We start from the raw sequence: 18429 nt of genomic DNA, 5'->3' as shown, positions 1-18429 counted from the left end.
TCCATCTGTAGGTTGAATTTTAGAACTTGAATTGTGTTTCAGGAATACTTACATTATGTGATTGTGGAAAAAATGCTGATTTGATCATCATTTGTCTTAAAGTCAGTGGTGGCAGAATGAATACCAGAGAGTTTGTGACAAAGTGTGGTGTGTTGCTTTGGATTTGACCCAGAGAGAAGTTTTGTTCTTCCAGGGCAGTATTTTATTGCTGGTTTCCCAGCTAAAATTCTCCATTGTCATCGTCTTCAGTTATTTTTCTTTTATTGTGGTTGATTGGTACAAGGCTAAGTTCTAAATGGGACACGTTGGCTTTTTGGAGAAATATTTTAGAATTCTTACAGTTTTCGTCTGGTAACATATCTGTGCCAACCTTTAACAGTTGATTTTAGCACATTTGGCCCAGAAAACTTATTAGATAAGACAGGGGCATTTTTCCTAGAAGAATTTTCTTATAGAGCAATGCCAGACAGCAAAAAATAGTTTTAGGAAGGAATGGTTTAGCTTTCTGTATAATTCTGGCACTTTTATAATTTTTCAGCTTTGACAATATTTCTTATGAGAAGTAAGTAATTCTTGATAAGCTTTCCCAAGGTCAGAGTTTGGCTAATAAAACTCATGTCAGCAGTGTATAAAAACAGTTGCAAATGTTTGCCTTAGTTTTCTCCTTAAAGTAGTTTCATTAGGGAGCCATTTAAATATTGTTGGAATTCAGTATTTTTTTCTATTGTAAATATTCAGAGTTCAAATTGATAATCCGAAGAGTATACATGGATTCCAAGTATTTGTGTGTGTGTGTGTGTGTGTGTGTTTAATAAGGATTGTTGACTTCAGAGAGTTTTTTCTGAAATTCTAAATACTACTGACATTGTGTATATGTAATACTTATCTCCCTCCCCCCAAGCATTTCAAAAGTCAATTTGGAAATAAGTTTGTAATACTGAAGACATTTGTAGTGTGCCTGTTGTGCTGTGTATGCAGTTCTTATGGGGTTTCTGTCCCAGGCTGCTGAGTGAGTGACAGGGCGGGGATGGGGGGATAATCTGCAGTAACATCTGTTATGTACTCCAGTGGGGTACCTAGTGAAATGAAATAATTCAGTGACACATTATCTCTTTTTACAGGGAAGTTATGACATTCCTTTAAAACTTTACCGTATCTTTTGGGGCACCTGGGTGGCTCAGTGGTTGAGTGTCTGCCTTTGCCTCGGGTTGTGACCCCCGGGTCCCCGCTCATTAGGCTCCTTGCAGGGAGCCTGCTTCTCCCTCTGCATCTGTCTGTCATGAATAAATAAATAAAACCTTTGGAAAAAAAAAACAAAAAACTTTACCATACCTTTCAAAAAAAAAAAGTAAAAATGTGGTGTAACAATTGGGATAGAAAGAAATGTGAAGAAAGGTTTATGTAGAGATCTAGAGGAAACATTGTTATCTTTTGTACAATGAATGTTCTCTTTCTTCTAGTCCAAGTGGTAAGAAGTTCAGAAGCAAACCTCAGTTGGCAAGGTACCTGGGAAATACTGTTGACCTCAGCAGTTTTGACTTCAGAACTGGAAAGATGATGCCTAGTAAATTACAGAAGAACAAACAGAGACTGCGGAATGATCCTCTCAATCAAAATAAGGTTGGTGAATTTACTTAGAGCATATGGATGCTATTTCAGAAGCTCTCCACAAAGCATTTTACATTGTAATTATGTCACTAGAATTTTGGCTGGCTGAATGTCCCAGTCTCTTCTCCTCCCCATCCCCCCCAAAGCATTTGGATTTAAAAATCTGATTAATTTTCTGGTAGTTGGCAGTACTTTGCATAAGTAAATTGTGCACAGTTGAAAATAGTATTTCAGGATCTGTCTAGGCCAACACCACATTTTTGGCCCACTGGGACTGTTTACAAAAGATTTCTATGTGATGTTACTTGTCTCATTTTTTTTTTTTTCTTAAAATAGCTCCCGTTGCCCAAAAAGAGGCAAAATTTTAATGTGGCAAATATCCTTACCACATAGTTTATGCTTGCCTATCAATTTTCAGGATTAGGATTTGAGAAAGGGCAGTTTTTATTTTGATTTTTGATGATGAGGATATGACTTAGCAATAATGTTCTAATAACTGTGATTGGAGATTTTTCTATCATTCCTTTAATTGAGTTACTTAGTTAATGGTTTATTGTATAGGAATTTAAACAAGTAGCATTTGAATTATTATGCTAATTTAATTGTATTAGAGCGCCCAATATCTTTACTAAGAAAGCTTCTCCCACATCCATGAGGGCAACTAATCTCATATAACCATTTTGCCTCAATTTTTCTTCCTCTAAATTTCAGAAATATATGTGTATTGCCACCCCTGTCATTTCACACTGTGAAAATAGTAGAGGGAAAAGTAAGGGCTTTCCTTTCCAGGGCATACATAACCTTGATACAACCTTGCATGCCACTTGGGAGTACTGTGTTCATTTTAGGAACCCAGAGGCAGTGTGTAGGATGGGATGGGCTTTGGAACCAGGCAGGCATGATTTGATATACTGGCTCTATCACTTACTGACTGGCTCAGGCAGTCATGGGTAACTCTTTTAGCCTTGATGGTCTCAGATCTCTCATTTGTAAAACTAAGGTAATGAACTCTTTCCCTTTGCATTATTGCAAGGAGTAAATAGGAATTTATATGAAAACATCTAATAAAGTATTTGACCCATGTGAGTTCCTTTCCTTTCCCCCCGTACCTTCCTAAGCACCAGGCTTCCTTGGTGAACAGTGTTGCTTGGCGGCCACTGTACATGGACATTTTTTGACCCAAGATCTCTTCCTCTGTATCTTTTTACTTTTCCTGAAGGATATGGGTCTCTGCTTCGTATCTCTCTTTATTCAGAATTCAGCTTAATGGTTTGTTAATCATTTAATTTCCAAAAATTTGTATGGGGGTCAGAGTACATTGTTTTTTCATCTGTTGCATTGGTTACCATGCATCGATTTGTCACAGGGACAGTGTCAAATAGTTTGTTTATAGGCAGAATGGGAAGAGAAGGCTGAAATTGTTTTCTCTGTTGCTTAACAATGGGGTTACTTTAGGTCGATAGCTATGAAGGTGTTAAGGGTAAAAGATAGTGGTGCTAGAAGGGAGCTCAGATACTGAAAGTGAGGACTTGTAGTGTGTATAGCTCTGTGATTCAGTTTAAGAAAACCTTTATTCTGGGTTCATTTTGCTTAAATATACAGAAGAAAATTAAGATTTAGTTTTCTAAAACTGCCTTTTAAAAAACTCTAACCACAATGCTGGGTACCTATCCAAAAGGCTCAAATATTTATGAAATGAATGGAATGCTTTCAAACTGCCTTATTGTTGTCAGTGTCAGAGTTAAACTACACTAAGTATAATATGAAGATATATTCCTGATAGTTATGATTCACTAAAAACCAAAAACTAATTCGTCTCTTTAGTTCGTGTGCACCTTTATGCTCTAGCTGCGCTGGACCGCCCGTCGTCCTGCACCATGGCATGTGCTTTCAAGATTCTGCTTGCTCATGTGCTGTTTCCTCTGCTTGGAATGCGCTTCCCCCCTTCCCCTCCACCTGGTGAGCTCCTCATCCAAGGCCCAGCTCCATTGTCTCCACCTCTGGGAAGCCTGCCCCTGCGTTCTCCAGGCAGAACCAGTCCCTCCTTCCATAATGCCTCCCTAGTGCTTTGCCCTTGTACCTGTTACTGTTTGTCTGCTGCAACTAGACTGTGAGCTCCACGAGGGCAAGGACTGTGTCTGGTTTGTTTTGTTTTGTTTTGTTTTTTTTCTGTATAGGTAGTGTAAAAGCTAGCACACGGTAGGTACTTAGTAAATGTTTGCTTCGTATTTATTTGCATTAATATCCACCTCATTCCAGAATTTTATAGTGGCCATAAGTATTTATTGAATAAATTAATATTCCACACGTTATTTTGAAAGTGCCTTTCATTGTCATTGTTTTCTGAAGTTTATCTGAATTTTTTTTGGGGGGGGAGGGGCCCTAGTCTTATATTTGCAGTTGATTTTAGTTTAATGAACCAATCACAAAAATGGAATTTTGCAGTTTTAAAAATAAGCTCTTTTGGAGTAATGTCAACATTTAATATCTCTATAAAGCAGAACGTGTATTCGTGGCTAATTATGTATTCTATCTTTTTAAAAAATAATGTAGTATGGAGAACACTCCATTAGTAAAAGGAATGTTAGCTAGTTTTGCTGTATAGTTATAAACTTGGGTGAAGTGCATTATTGATTGTGTTGTTTTTGAGGTTTTTAAAAACCCTTGAAGGAATTTGAAATGTAATTAACAAAAATAAACTTTGAAACAGGTTAAATTGTAGTTTATAATGACTGATTATAATGAGACCTTAATACATGTTCTATATCAAAAGTGAGTTTACTGGGTATGTAATATTTCAGGTACGGTTGAGAAAATATCTTTTGAAGATCTTTGCAAAGTGGTAATTATTTTAGAATGAGCAGGTACAGTGGAGTGGGCTTTGTCTTTTGATTAATATTTGCTGTTTACAGTACCTATTGCTGCTTGTCTCAGTCTTAACCTTACCCTGAAAATCTGATCCATTCTTGATTATACTGTACCTTACTGATTTGCTACTATCATAATTATTTCTAGTTGCTACCTCCATCTTTCTAACTGATAAAGTATTTTCAAGTAGGTTACTGAAGATACTCCATTAGGTTAATGGAAAAAGACTAGACAAAGATTTGGAAGTCACCAAGTTTGAAGTAATGAGCAGCTTTCTTAAAGCTTACTCAAAGGGAGAAGTTATTAGTTACATAGTGATAGAAATGTTTTAGCCAGCAGCCACCTGTGGCTGGCTGGTGAGTAATTGGAATGTGGCTAGTGAGACTGAATCACTTGATTTTTAGTTTTATTTAATTAAAGTTTAAATAGCCCCATATTTCTAGTGGCTACCGTATTCAGCATTGAGAGCTATGCCTCTCAATATGTAAATAAGACAAAACCTTTGCTTTGAGAGCTAAAATTTTTTTTTTTTTTAATTGATTCATTCATGAGAGGCACAAAGAGAGAGGCAGGCTCCCTCCGGGGAGCCTGATGTGGGACTCGATCCTGGGACCTAAGGATCATGATCTGAAGCAAAGGCAGACGCTCAACCACTGAGCCACCCCGGTGCCCCGAGAGCTAAATATTTAGGCATTCATGCAGGCTTTGATCTTTTAAAGAGGGGAGATGTTCCAAGGTTTCAAAGATATGATCCTCAACATTTTAAAAATGAAGCTAATTTCTTAAAAAGGTAAGTTTCTTTAAAAAATGTAATTGGAAAGACTAGGATTGGATAAAAAAGTATAGTGATTCTGAGTTCAAACTATGTTTTGGGAACTCTGCTAGTTTGTTTTTGTTGCCAGCAATTCCTATTGTTTCAGTGTTTCAGATTTGTAAACATTAAACTGAATTCCTTGTCCTAGTCCTTAACAACACTAAACGTAAATTAAAGCTACAAAACTCATAATATCTAAGTTCTCTAACATTAATGTAGTGTATGTATTTTATAAAATGCTCACAATAGGAATATGGCATGGGATAAGTTACTTTTTAGGTTGGCTTGTCAGTGCTACTAATACCTTGGAAAGACTCAGTTCTTTCATCACATTTCTCTATTCACACAGATTGGATACATTTGGAGATAAAGAGCATCCTATTGTCTTGAATCAATTGTAAAAGTCTGCCATTATTCATTTCTCATGAATTACTTTGGTTTATGGTATGGTATGCTATTGTGATTTTATAAACACAGCCTTGGATTCTATGTGTCTGTGACCTAGGTATGTAACCAAATGATCTAAAATGTGATCATTTTAATTATCCTCAACAAAGTAATAAAAATTCCTGTAGAGAGCTAGTATGTCTTGGGGGCAATTTCTGCAGTTTGAGAACTTAAGTGAATAGGTGGTGGTGGTTTTGGTGGTAGGAATCAGGTTGGCTATTAGATACAGAATGGGTGCAGTATGAAGAATGGATTTGGGAGAAGATGAAACTAGAATTAGGGATAGTGGTTAGGCTGTTGTAGTCTAGAAAAGCAATGATGGCAACTAATGCTATAGCAGGAGTTATGGAAAGGTGTGAGATTCAATTGAGAAATTAGTAGATAAGTGCTGATGATTTTAGAGAGGCAGAAGTGTTCATGCCTGCTGCAGTTCTGGCTTGAGTCACTTGAGGTGAAGGTCAATAAAGGCTAGGGGAGGAAGAACAAGTTTGGGGATGAAGTGAAGAAGACCGAGTTAAAATAGTTTTGTTTCTTGGAGTTCTGAAAGGATCTTTAGCTCCCCCAGGAACTCCCAGGTCATGCTTTGAGAAGTCCTTTCATTGTGGTTTGTCATAACTGTTAGGATTGCCTAACAAAGGGGCAAATAGGAGAAAAGTATCTTGTCACATTGTTGGTAGTGAATAAATGAAATACATTAGTCTTGTGGGGAGTAAGAAGGAACTTCTTCTAGAAAGGTAATAGGAGAATCAAGAAAATGTAGTGTACTAAAAACCTAAGAAAGAAAACTTTTGTTAAGTGACATGGCAAGATCAAGGAGGCTAAGGACTTTGTAGTATCTGTTGGATTTCCAAATTAGAAGGCATCTGGTGACCTTTCATAACCAATTTTGAGGAACCAGAAGTCTTATTTAGAATGCTGAAAAGTTTCTGGGAAATGAGAAATTAGAAGCAAAATGTAGCCTGCTTGTTTAAAAGTTTTAAAATTTTGATTTGTTACTATTTGATTAGGTAATTTGTACACAGGGTCAAAGTATATTCAATAAAAAAGCCTCCCTCCCTCTCCAGCCTCTCTGTTAAGGTCCTCTTCCCGAGAGGAAATTATTGTTAATCTTTTTTTTTTTTTTTTGTCCTTCCAGAGCTTCTGTGCATTTACAACATGTACATATATGTGCATTTTTACCTCTCTCCCCATAAAAATGGTTAGTCTAGTCTTACAGAGCTTAAATGAGAGAGGGAGGAGAAAGGACAGTATTTAGAAGAGAATGCATTACTAAAGAACATTATCATTATTATTTTTTCCTTTAATGGATGAAAGAGGCCAATAGAGAACCAATAGAGATGTCAGCCCGGTGTCCAGCCTGAGAGTACATTCTTCAGAAGGCCTCTAGGAACCTTTGAACTGAATGCAGTAGTTTCTGTTATGCTTTTTTTCTGAGGAGAAAGTCTATTATTTTTATCAAATTCTCAAAGGAAAATATAGCTGAGAAAGCTAATAACCACAGTTTAGAAGCAGGAGAGGAAGCAAGGCCTTGGCAAGATATGAGGGACCCACTTACTTGCTGTAGCTCAAATTAGGCCTTTGTTGAACAAATTAGGGATTTTTCAATTATTGAAGATAGTATCTTAGTGGGCTGACTTATTTCTGTCCTTGGGAGCTTGTACTAACCAGTACTAATGAACTCTGTGGTAGGATCAATTCTGATTACAAGCTCCTGATAGTGCACACTATGTGCTGTATCCAAACTGCCCTTTGGATTCTTCCTAGACTCTTTCCATCCACACTGAAAATAGTGATCTCATTACTTTTACCAACATTCTTGGCTTATAGAGAAAGTAACTAAGATATTTTCCAAGGGTGCTTGCTGGTGTCCTCTTTATCAGTGTATTAAGTACTTGTTGAATGGAGTGTCTTCTTGTATCTCTCTAGTGGATATAATTAGGGTGGAGAGGGAGAGTGAGCAGATCACAGGTGATAAACTAGTATTTCTAGGCCTTGGAGTCCTTATAAGGGATTGTTGGCATCTCCCTTAAGTGTGGGCCACTGTTGAGTCTAGTTTCTGTTAATTTGAAATGACACAGACAAAAGTGGAAGTGAGCAGCAAGTACCTATAGTAGTGTGCTAATAAATGGTGATGGTCTGGACGTGTGGTGGAGAGAGGTGGGCAGTTTCTTGATCTGTTTTGAATGTAGAATTTACATGATTTGCTATTGATTGGGTGGGGGAAGATGACAGAAAAGAGAAGACTTAAATGTGAGACCTTAGTTTTCTATTTTTTTAAATTAAAAAAAGTTATTCATGAGAGACAGAGAGGCAGAAAGAGACATAGGCAGAGGCATGGGGAGCCTGATGTGGGATTCAATCCTAAGACCCTGGGATCATGCCCTAAGCTGAAAGGCAGATGCTCAACCACTTGAGCCACCCAGGTGTCCCAAGACCTTAGTTTTTAGATGAGTGGGTGGTAGATTTGGTTACCGTTCACTGAGGTCAGCCTTAGGAGAGTTTATATGGATGGATAAAATAAGTTTTGAATAAGCAAGAGGTTGAGTTGCTTATTAAACATCCAAATGGATATGTATTGTATGCAGTTAGTGTGCTAATTGAGAGATCTCAACTGGAAAGTCATCACATAGGTAGTTGTCTAAGTAATGGGACCAAAGGAGATTACCCAGGCAATAGGATCCAGAACCAAGCTCTGAAAATATTCAATAATTAGACTAGGTTAGAGTAGAAAGAATCAGCAAAGTGGATTGATAAGGAACAGCCAGTAAGGTAGGAAAGACAAGGGAGAGGAGACTGCTTCAAAAAGAAGACTGGTTAGTTGTATTGATGCCATTGACGGGTTGAGTGGAGGACGACTGAGAAACTTCCATGAATTTGGCAACACGAAACTAATTAATAACCTTGGTTTCCATTGGTAACAGAAGCCAGATTGGTTGGGGTTGAAAGTGAGTGAGAGATAAAATTAGCGTGGACACGTCATTCAATAAATTTTTTTTGGATAGAGAAGAGAATCACTGCATGGTAGGTGAAAGAGATGCTGATTTAGACAGTCTCCCAAGTTAGACGACTTTGAAAAATTTAAGAAGAATGGGGTCTGTAGCTCAAATGGAGAAACCACAGAGGTCAAGAAAGTTAAGCACATTTGCATTATAATGATGGACGGAGAACCTGTACTGGATAGGGAGGAATGTGAAAGGGGTTAAGGCAGAGTGAGAAAATAGGACAGTCAATGAATAAGAGATATCAGCTGGGGTGAAAGAAGTGCAGAGGGCAGTTCTGAGAAAGTGAGCTGCAAGGATAGGAAGTAGGAATTGGAGAGCTGGATGCTTGATTGAGATACTGGAGATGACGTAGTTACTAGTGTTGACAAGCCTGTGGCTATAATGTTAGGTGAGTGAAGGTGGGCAGACGATTAGGTGAAAGGACTCAGGATGTTGGGTGATTTATCCATATGAATATTGAGGTCTCCCAGAATGAGGACAGGAGTTGGGATGGAAAGGAAGACTGTAAGGAAAACTAAAGTCTAGTGAATGAAGGAGGAAGGGAGGAGAGGAAGACATGAGTACAGCCAGACATGAGTTTCAAAGAAGTGTTTTTGAAGGATCAAAAATGGAGAAATTATTTGAGAAAAATGGAAGAAAGGAGAAAACTACCATCTCTTGGTTTTTAGATATGTAGTTGAGAGTGATAAGGAGAAAGGGGAAGTGGGAAGGGAGGGATGGAAAGAGAAAAGAGAAAAAGCTTCATTTGAGAGAACATTTTGAGGGGAGATAGTATCTTCAAGGGATGGCCAAGTCACTAAGTGCAGGAGCTGCAGAGAATATTCAGAGAAAATATTGAGGACGTAGGAAAGTTTGGTCAGTCATCAGGAGTTACAGTGTAAGGATTGGGGATGGGATGGGTCAAAAAAGCTTGAAAGCCACTGAACAATGGGGTAGTTGAGTGGATGTAAAGAATATTACGGGGATGAGTGATGGGTGATAATGTAGGATTGGAGGGACTTAACTATTTGGTTACTACTGAGATAGGAATGTGATGTGCAGTGGTATTAATTTTGATAATTGTTAGAACAGAGTACACAGTTAAAATATTATGGTCCTGGCTGTGGGCTGTCTTTGTGACTCAGAGGAAGACCCTGGTCAGATACCTATAAGTATTCGTTGAATAGTAATAAATGGAGTAAGTCTTGGGACTGCTTCTCTTATGTTGATAATCTCAAGACAGATAATAAAGATGACTCTATTCTTTACCTAATAGTTTCAAGATGGATATTGTAGACTGCAATGAATTCTACTTTCCATCTATGTAGCACCTGTAAGTTTAAAGCAGAAAATGAGACTATTGAAGGGTAGGGTCTGTATAACAAGATTTTATGTGTAGTAGACATTTTATGCATCCATTTATCCCACAGAAATTTTTTAGCATATTCTATGCTCAGGTGTTATTGCAGACCCTGGGAATATAGTAAAGGAAGTTTCTGTGCTTATGGAACTTTAATTCTAGTGGCATGACAAACTAATACACACTATAAATATTAAATGTGGTACAGTGAATTAAGTAAGGGTGATTGAGACTGATTGGGTGGCTGTTTAGGTTGAGCAATCAGTCTCTCCAAGAGGGTGATTTTTTTGGCTGACATGAATGACAGAGTGAGCTATACAAAAACCACAGGGAAAAAGCACACCACGTAAAGGGAATAGCTAGCCAGTGCAAGATCACTATGACAGGATACATTTTGCCTGTAAGGGCAGTGAAGGCCACAGTGGCTGGAGTTTAGTGAGTGGGAGAGGGGTCTAGGTGAGGTCAAGGCTGTAGACAAACCTAATCACAAGGCTTGTCAAGCCAGAACAAGGAGTGGTATGGGATGCTGTTTTCAGACTCCATGTAAGGAGCAATAGGATCTCTTTGGCCGATGTGCGGAGAATATCTTGTAGAGGTGCAGAAGTGGAAGTTGGGTGCCAGTTTCGGAGGCTGTTGTATTTATCGAGGCAGGAATGATGGTGACATGCTTGTTTAATGAATCAATAAAGGAAGAAAGGATAAAAGCAAAGGACTCTCATCTCAGAACCCTTTAGTATTTTGCCCAAGTACTTCTAATTTTTTCATATGCAGAAACATACTTGATAAAGCTAACAAGTGGGGAAAAGTTATTAGCTAACAACACCATTCTACTCTTTTGGCTAATTTGACAGCAGATACAGTTGATCCTTCAACACAGGTTTGAAATGCTCAGGTCTACTTATATGCAGATTTCTTTTGATAAATACAGTGCAATACTGTAAATGTATTTTCTTATGATTTTTTAACATTTTCTTTTTTCTAGCTTATTTATTTGTAAGAATACAGTATATAGCACATACAAACTAAAAATATGTATTAATCAGCTGTTTATGTTAACTGTAAGGCCTCCAGTCACAGTAGGCTATTAAGTTTTTGGGGAATCAAAATTATATGTGGATTTTTGACTGTGAGGCATTTAGGTGCCCCTAACTCCTGCACCATTGTTCAGGGATCATCTGTATTTAGATATTGATTGGACAAAGATCGCTAAGGGGGACCAAAAAGTAAACAGAAAAACTTTACATGTTGGCAAAAAGGCTTGCTGATGAGAATAATCTGTTCAGTATGATACTTTCATCATTAGAAGTTAGTGCTTTAAATTTATCCAAGTATGAAAGATAGGCCCTTTTGAGAGCGTTGGGATTGGCTTTCATGCTAATAAGATAGATTTGGAGACACAGTTGCCTATGCTATGGCTTTGGCAAGACTTCTTTTGGATGCCTAGGTTTTTGTTGACATTCGAGGCCTATTTCACTATTATATAGGGTCCTGAAGAGTTCCCTGACATTGTAGACTGTAGGTCAGCAAAAGAAACCTATAGAAAATAATTTGTGTGACTATTTCCACAACTCTCCCAAGGATGTGTACACAGCTAGTGCTAACCAGATCTAAAGGGCGATGATGAGTTCCACATAGTAGCTGTCTTAATTTGAGTAGGGCTGTTCTTAAGTACTGGGTTGAAACTCCCATTCCCATGTTTTGCCATAAGTCCTTTAATGACCCTCTACTCACTAAAGCTGCAAGAAGTTATTTTTGAAGTAGAACTTTTCAAAACTTGTGTTCAATGATGAATTTTAATCCTCCATCTCTTCATTTAACTACAAGTCTTTTTTAATGAGCTCAATGTGTAGTCACCTGTTTTTTTTTAATTTTTTAAAAAATATCCCATTGATCTTATTTTTTTTAATTTTTTTTAATTTTTTAATTTTTTTAATTTATTTATGATAGTCACAGAGAGAGAGAGAGAGAGAGAGGCAGAGACATAGGCAGAGGGAGAAGCAGGCTCCATGCACCGGGAGCCCGATGTGGGATTCGATCCCGGGTCTCCAGGATCGTGCCCTGGGCCAAAGGCAGGCGCCAAACCGCTGCGCCACCCAGGGATCCCCTATCCCATTGATCTTAAAGAAAAAAAATCTCGTTTCTCACTTAGGATATTCCACTAAGTGGATTTTCAGTACAAAATAAAAAATCTCAGATATTTTTCTTTACTTTTTTGTGAAAGCCTATGGAGTTTGTACAACTTTGTGAATATACTAAAAAAACATTGAGTTTTGCTTAAAAATGGTGAATTTTATGGTGTGTGAATTTTACCTCAATTTTTTAAAAATCTGAAAGATTGTCAAGCACTTTTTACATTGTTGGTTTTTGATTTTGTGAAAAGGCCTTAACTATAGGCTACTGTACATATTCTAGAGCAAACCTGAAATTATTTTTTGACAATAATATTGGTTTGCTGTGAAGAGGCCACTTAGTCTCCCCTCTCTGTGGACCAGGGGATGGCTTTCCTCCTGGAAAAGCTTAATAGGTTTAAGTTCCTAAATTTCAATAGCATGCTCAAAAACATGTTAATGCTCATGATAGAAATAGCTATTTATTCAGAATTTACATGCTAACATGACTATAAAATACACACCTGTTACGTTAATTGTTGTCTTTCTTCTACCCCCAGAATGTAAGCTCAGAGGCAAGGACTTTTGTGTTTTGATGATGACCGTATCCCCAGCATGTGCCTGGCACACAGTAGGCAAATTTGTTCAGGATTTTTTCAGTGATCAAAAGCTGCATTAGGCAGAAAAATCACACATGCATTATCTTGTTTGATCTCTGTAAGAATCTTACGAGTGGTTATTGTTATCCTCATTTACAGATGAGGAAAGTGACCTTAGAAAAATAAAGTCCTCGCTTCTCAGATTGGGGCATGAATATCTCTTGTGGGGGTATGTACTATATGGGAAGACAAAGAATTAAAATGATACTTGAAAGTATCCATTTTATTTGAGCATTTGGGTAGGTAGGGCAACATTTTTACACTAAAACAAACGGCTAATTTTTAAAATAAACTGCAAAATTTGCAGGAATTTTAAAAATAAAAATGGCTCCTTTTGACTCTTGTCATAGAATATATACAGTTCCGAACTGTTACTCAGCTTTATTTCAAAGCCAGGCTGGGAAAAGTGACACTTAGAATAAAAAATTAAATTCTTGCTGTTTATAACCTTACATAGTATACAATAAGGATGATTTTAAAGGAGTATTACTGTATCCTTAACTTTCATGTATACTCTTTCTTGCAGTTGATGTGAGCATGCACCTGAGATGGAGGTACAGGTTCTTTTTCCCTCAGTTCCCGTTTTACAGAAGAGCACACTTTTTGTCTGCCTTATTACCATTGTGCAAAATGTTTGAGATCTAGTAAAGGAATAATTTGAAACACTGGTATTGATGCTAAGAAAATGAATTACTTGATAATAGTCAAGTCTTTCTGCCAATATAATTATCTAAAATTTATAGAGAACTTAATGTAGATGTCGATTATTAAAAAATTTTGATGGTTCACTATGTAAATTTTGACATATAACTCAAAAGAAATTGAAAGACTGACAAAACTCATTCTATTTACTCATTTATGTGAACAAGATTTCTTGGTGTTCCATCTATAAAAAATGAATAGGAACAGAATTGGTACTAAATCTGGACCCATTCTAGAAGCTAGTGATACTCATCCAAGCCCATGAAGTTAATTTTGAATTAAAAACTCTCTCCTTTAATATGTCTAATTTTTATTTCATTTATTAATATGTAATTTACTATTTGGGGGCAGTTACATACTACTGATGTAGTAAACCAGAAATTTATTTTTTTTAAAAATCATTGTGGTCACAAAAGGTTTAAAAAAAAATCATGTCGTCATCTATAAATGATCAATTAAAGGTTTTCAAGTTTAAAAATAGGAAATAACTTTGGGAATGGAAGTATTCAAAGAGAAAAGGAAATAAAATGTAACAGTTGAAGATTTTGTTCATGTGTAAGTGGGTATATTGATGGTGGGTATATTTAGGTTCTGTTTGATACATCTCTAAGTGGTATGTTTATTATCAAAGTGTCAGTATTTAAACTCGTAAGTGCATTTTTTGCAATTAAAGTTTGATGTCAGCTTGTAGGTGAGGTATACATATTTTCAAAAGTTTTTTAGCTGCTAAGAGTGCAGAAATGTTTGAAAATCACTTGTTTATGACATATGCTCTTCGTCTACCTCTTTAATTATCCTCATTTCTTGCCTTAGTCAACTTAGGTCAACTGAAAGGTACATGATAATTAGACCACACTGGTGTTTAGTCCCTTTATGAATCACCTTCTCTAAATTTCCTTTATATGTTCTTGGCTTTTAAGGAAGGTCACTGAAAACGAAAAAGCATTTGAAATTTGCTTAATATTTGTTGTATGTCAGTGTCTTTAATTTTTTTCTAGATTTAATAGCAGGACGCTTTGTTTTCCTTATTAATTGGTATGTTTCCTCTTCTCTGATCTAATACCTGCATGATTTAATGCTTCTCTTTTCACCCAGGCTTCTAGAAATTTCAGCTCCACTTTTGATGCTCAGCTCTAGTATTGATCACTATTAATCTTTTCAAAAGGAAATATGTTTTCTCCCTGTCACTGATTCTCTGTTTTAAAAATTGATTTTTTTATTGCATATTCATTCTGAGTATACATAGATCCACCTCAGATATTTATTGGAAAGAGATGAAATAAATGTCTTTTTTTTAATTTAAAGATTTATTTTTGTATTCCTCCCAGCACCTAATGGGGTAGAAGAGTCTCAAAAATTGAGTTGAGTACTTCCAGCCTAATATACCCATTATTATAAAATACATTAAATTTTGATTTGAGGGATAGCCTGTATACTGAGAAGATTTATCAAGGTTGGAAACTTTTTCTTTCTAATATTAGAATGTGTGTGTTTGCCATTTTAATTGTGTGATATAAGAAACTTCTGCTTTACTTTTTCTTACACTGAAAGGGAAGATTACAACTATAGGAATAGTTTTAATCTTGCCCATTAAAAAAGTGTTTGCTTTATGACTTCTAAGTTTATGGAGGATTGATAGTTATTTACAAGGACTCAGACACAACTGGGCACAATGGCACTCCTCAGGTGAGAGTGCTAATACAATTTAGTGTTTTTGTGACAGTTTCTGGGAGAACCAGTTAGGCCAGTTTTTCAGATTACATGCCACTGTTTAGGAATACAAAATTAATTAGTAAAAAAATTCTCTCTTCAGAGCTTTCAAGTTAGTTAAAAGGAGAAAACAAGGAAAGTCAAAATAATCTCTTACTCCATTCCACCGAGGAATGCACTGTCTCAGACAGTGGGAATTGTGTATTTTGAATATTTTAAGCCAGCTTTTTCTTCTAATTTTTACTTATCGCACCAAAAACATAAGTTAATTAAAAAAAGGCAATCTTACTGTTATAGCACCAGTAGTTTTATATGTTTCATGCTTCCTTCCAGTCTTTGTAGATTCAGGATTCATTTAGAATAGTCCCCACTGTCTCTAGTCATCCTTTGTAACAATGAAAATCTTAGAGACTTATAGAAACAGTGGCAGTGTCCACTGATGCCATCTTGTTAATACCAGCAGAGTATATTGTTCTTTATTAAGAATGAAAACATTGGGGATCCCTGGGTGGCGCAGCAGTTTGGCACCCGCCTTTGGCCCAGGGCGCGATCCTGGAGACCCGGGATCGAATCCCACGTCGGGCTTCCGGTGCATGGAGCCTGCTTCTCCCTCTGCCTGTGTCTCTGCCTCTCTCTCTCTCTCTCTATGACTATCATAAATTAAAAAAAAAAAAAAAAAAAAAAGAATGAAAACATTTAAAAACCAAAGAAAGTATGATTTAGTGATAATACTAATCATAACTAGTGACAGGAAAAGTTCTCTTTAAGCTTCTTTAGGATTGAATAATAAACATTTTATAATTTGAATGGCTTCACTTAGGGCCTCAGAATGGTCTAGATGTCATAAATCAGAGGTGTCCAAGCCATCTGTGCATCACAGAATTATTAGGAGAGCTTTTTTTTTTCTTTTTTTAAGATTTACGTACTCATTTGAGAGAGAGCACACATGCATATGTGAGTTGGGGGAAGGGCAAAGGGAGAGAGAAGCAGAGAAGCAGACAGACTTCTTGCTGAGCGCAGAACCCTTTGTCGGCTCATTCTCAGGACCCTGAGATCATGACCTCGGCAGAAATCCAGTCAGATGCTTAGCCAACTGAGCGAACCAGGTGCCCCATCCAAGAGAGCTTTTAAAAATAGACATTCTTAAGTTTCACACCTTTAAAGTGGCATCCTAAGTGGTTATTTTGTAGCCTGTCGGTCAAATTTGCTCACTTCTAAATCAAATTTTTTTGAAAATCTATAAAGATAAGGAAGCTAAATACCTGAGAAATATTGTTAGTCTTATTTAAGGCGAATATGTCCCTGGGTTCTTGGCTGACTCCGTTGGAAGAGCAGATGGTTCTTCATCTTGGGGTTGTGGGTTTGAGCCCCATGTTAGGTGTAGAGATTATGAAAAGCAAACAAACAAGATGAATCTATCTCCTAAAGGTGAGCGCGTACATTCGGAGAAAAGTGAGTGAGATAAAGGAACATCAAGCATGCCCAATACATACAGAAAAGAAGGGATGTGTGGAGGGGACACATAATGTGTCCAAGTAATACCATGATTGTGCTAGTTGTCAGTTTGATTTATTCTGTTGCTTACCTTTCTTGCATTGATAACATTCTTTAAGCAGAGGTCATAAGCTCAACACCTCAGGCTTAGCCGGGTAATGCAAACTGAGTTGTTGAGGAATTTCGCTAAAGGGGAACCCTTGTGAGCAGCTATTACTAATTAATTATGGCCTGTTGTGGCCAAATCAAGTCCAGTATTTCTAGATCTTTGAGTTTTTAATCTAGAATCTGGATTTTATGTGAAATCTCCAGATCTTGTAGATGTTCACTCATTTTAATACACTAAAAACAACAAATTACACCTATGGGTTAAACTTGGTTCTTCTGCAACCAGTTTGCAGTCTTTGTTGTAGAGTAGTGGTTCTCCAGGTGGTCCCTGGATCAGTAGCATCAGCATCGTGTGCAACCTTAATAGAAATGCAAATTCCCAGGCCTCACCTCATCTCTCCTGAATCAGAATCTCTAGGGTTGAGGCCCAGGAATCATGTTTTAATAAATCCTCTGGGTGGTAGGGATGTGTGCCGAAGTTTGAGAACCATTCTTTTGGAGCCTGGAAGTTGATAGTACAATTTTTATCTGGGGATAGTTGTAAAGACAAAAGTTCATTGAATATCCTATAGATTTATCCAGTGTATTTATCGAAAATACCAGATGTATATTGTTTCAGATACAGATGTCTGTTTATGTATATATATATTTTTGCCAGAATCAAAATATACAATGATTAAATCACATTTTGTTCTTTTTTTCCTTCTCTTTCCTTGCCCCTCTGTTCCTCCATCGCAAATGAACTTAATAGTAACTCTGCCACATTTTGACTTTACTATAACAAATCTTAGATTTTATTTACTGGTTGATTAAAATATATGTTTGTTGCTAAATTGAGTTCTATTTTTTAGAACTTCCATTTCTAATTATCTTTTTATATGAGAGTGAAGTTTAACTTATATGGTTTTATGTAAACCTAGCCTCCTAATAGCTGACCAGGTTGTTCACATTTTAAAGGCCAAGTATACCATATTTTCCTCCATTCTCAAGTGTTGAGATGATTGCTGTCCTGATGATTGTTCTGAAAATGCTCCTTTTTGTGTTACCCATAAGCACAATTCATTCATTTAAAAGTCCTGAATATCTTGCTAATCAAATTAATCATGAATTACGTATAGATAATTTCCTTACATTTTAAAATACACAGAAAGCTTTTTATAAAAAAAATAAAGCTTTTTATGATAGGAAAACTTCATGTATGTCTTGTATAATGAAGTGCTAAAAGTGTCCTTTCGAGTATTTATAATACTGAGATTGAGAAGTTTGGTATAATATGATTTAAAGTAATGGATAATGGTATTTCTCTGGCTTATTTCACTTAGCATAATAATCTCTAGCTCCATCTATGTGATTTTGCTCATATGTGGAATTTAAGAAACAAAACGGAGGTGCCTGCCTGGCTCAGTCAGAGGAGCATGTGACTCTTGATCTCACGGTCGTGAGTTCGAGCCCCACATTGGGTGTAGAGATTATTTAAATAAGTAAACTTAAAAATCAAAGGGGGAAAAAAAGAGACAAACCAAGAAACAGACTCTTTAATTATAGAGAGAACTGATGGTCACCAGAGGGG

The 18429-nt window shown here is 36.7% G+C and overlaps 1 protein-coding gene across 1 annotated transcript in view; it reads left to right on the top strand.

Moving 5' to 3' along the window:
* MBD2 (methyl-CpG binding domain protein 2) overlaps window positions 1–18429 on the top strand; it is a 66703-nt gene that overhangs the window by 13967 nt on the left and 34307 nt on the right. The window contains exon 2 of the mRNA XM_072757872.1: window positions 1461–1620. Within this exon, the coding sequence (XP_072613973.1) occupies window positions 1461–1620 (160 nt within the window). The remainder of the gene's footprint in view (window positions 1–1460; window positions 1621–18429) is intronic.

Source organism: Vulpes vulpes, chromosome 5 (genome assembly GCF_048418805.1).
Source record: "Vulpes vulpes isolate BD-2025 chromosome 5, VulVul3, whole genome shotgun sequence".
NCBI lineage: Eukaryota > Metazoa > Chordata > Mammalia > Carnivora > Canidae > Vulpes > Vulpes vulpes.
The sequence above is the reverse complement of the archived record's forward strand: the minus strand, read 5'-3'. Positions and strand labels throughout refer to the sequence as shown.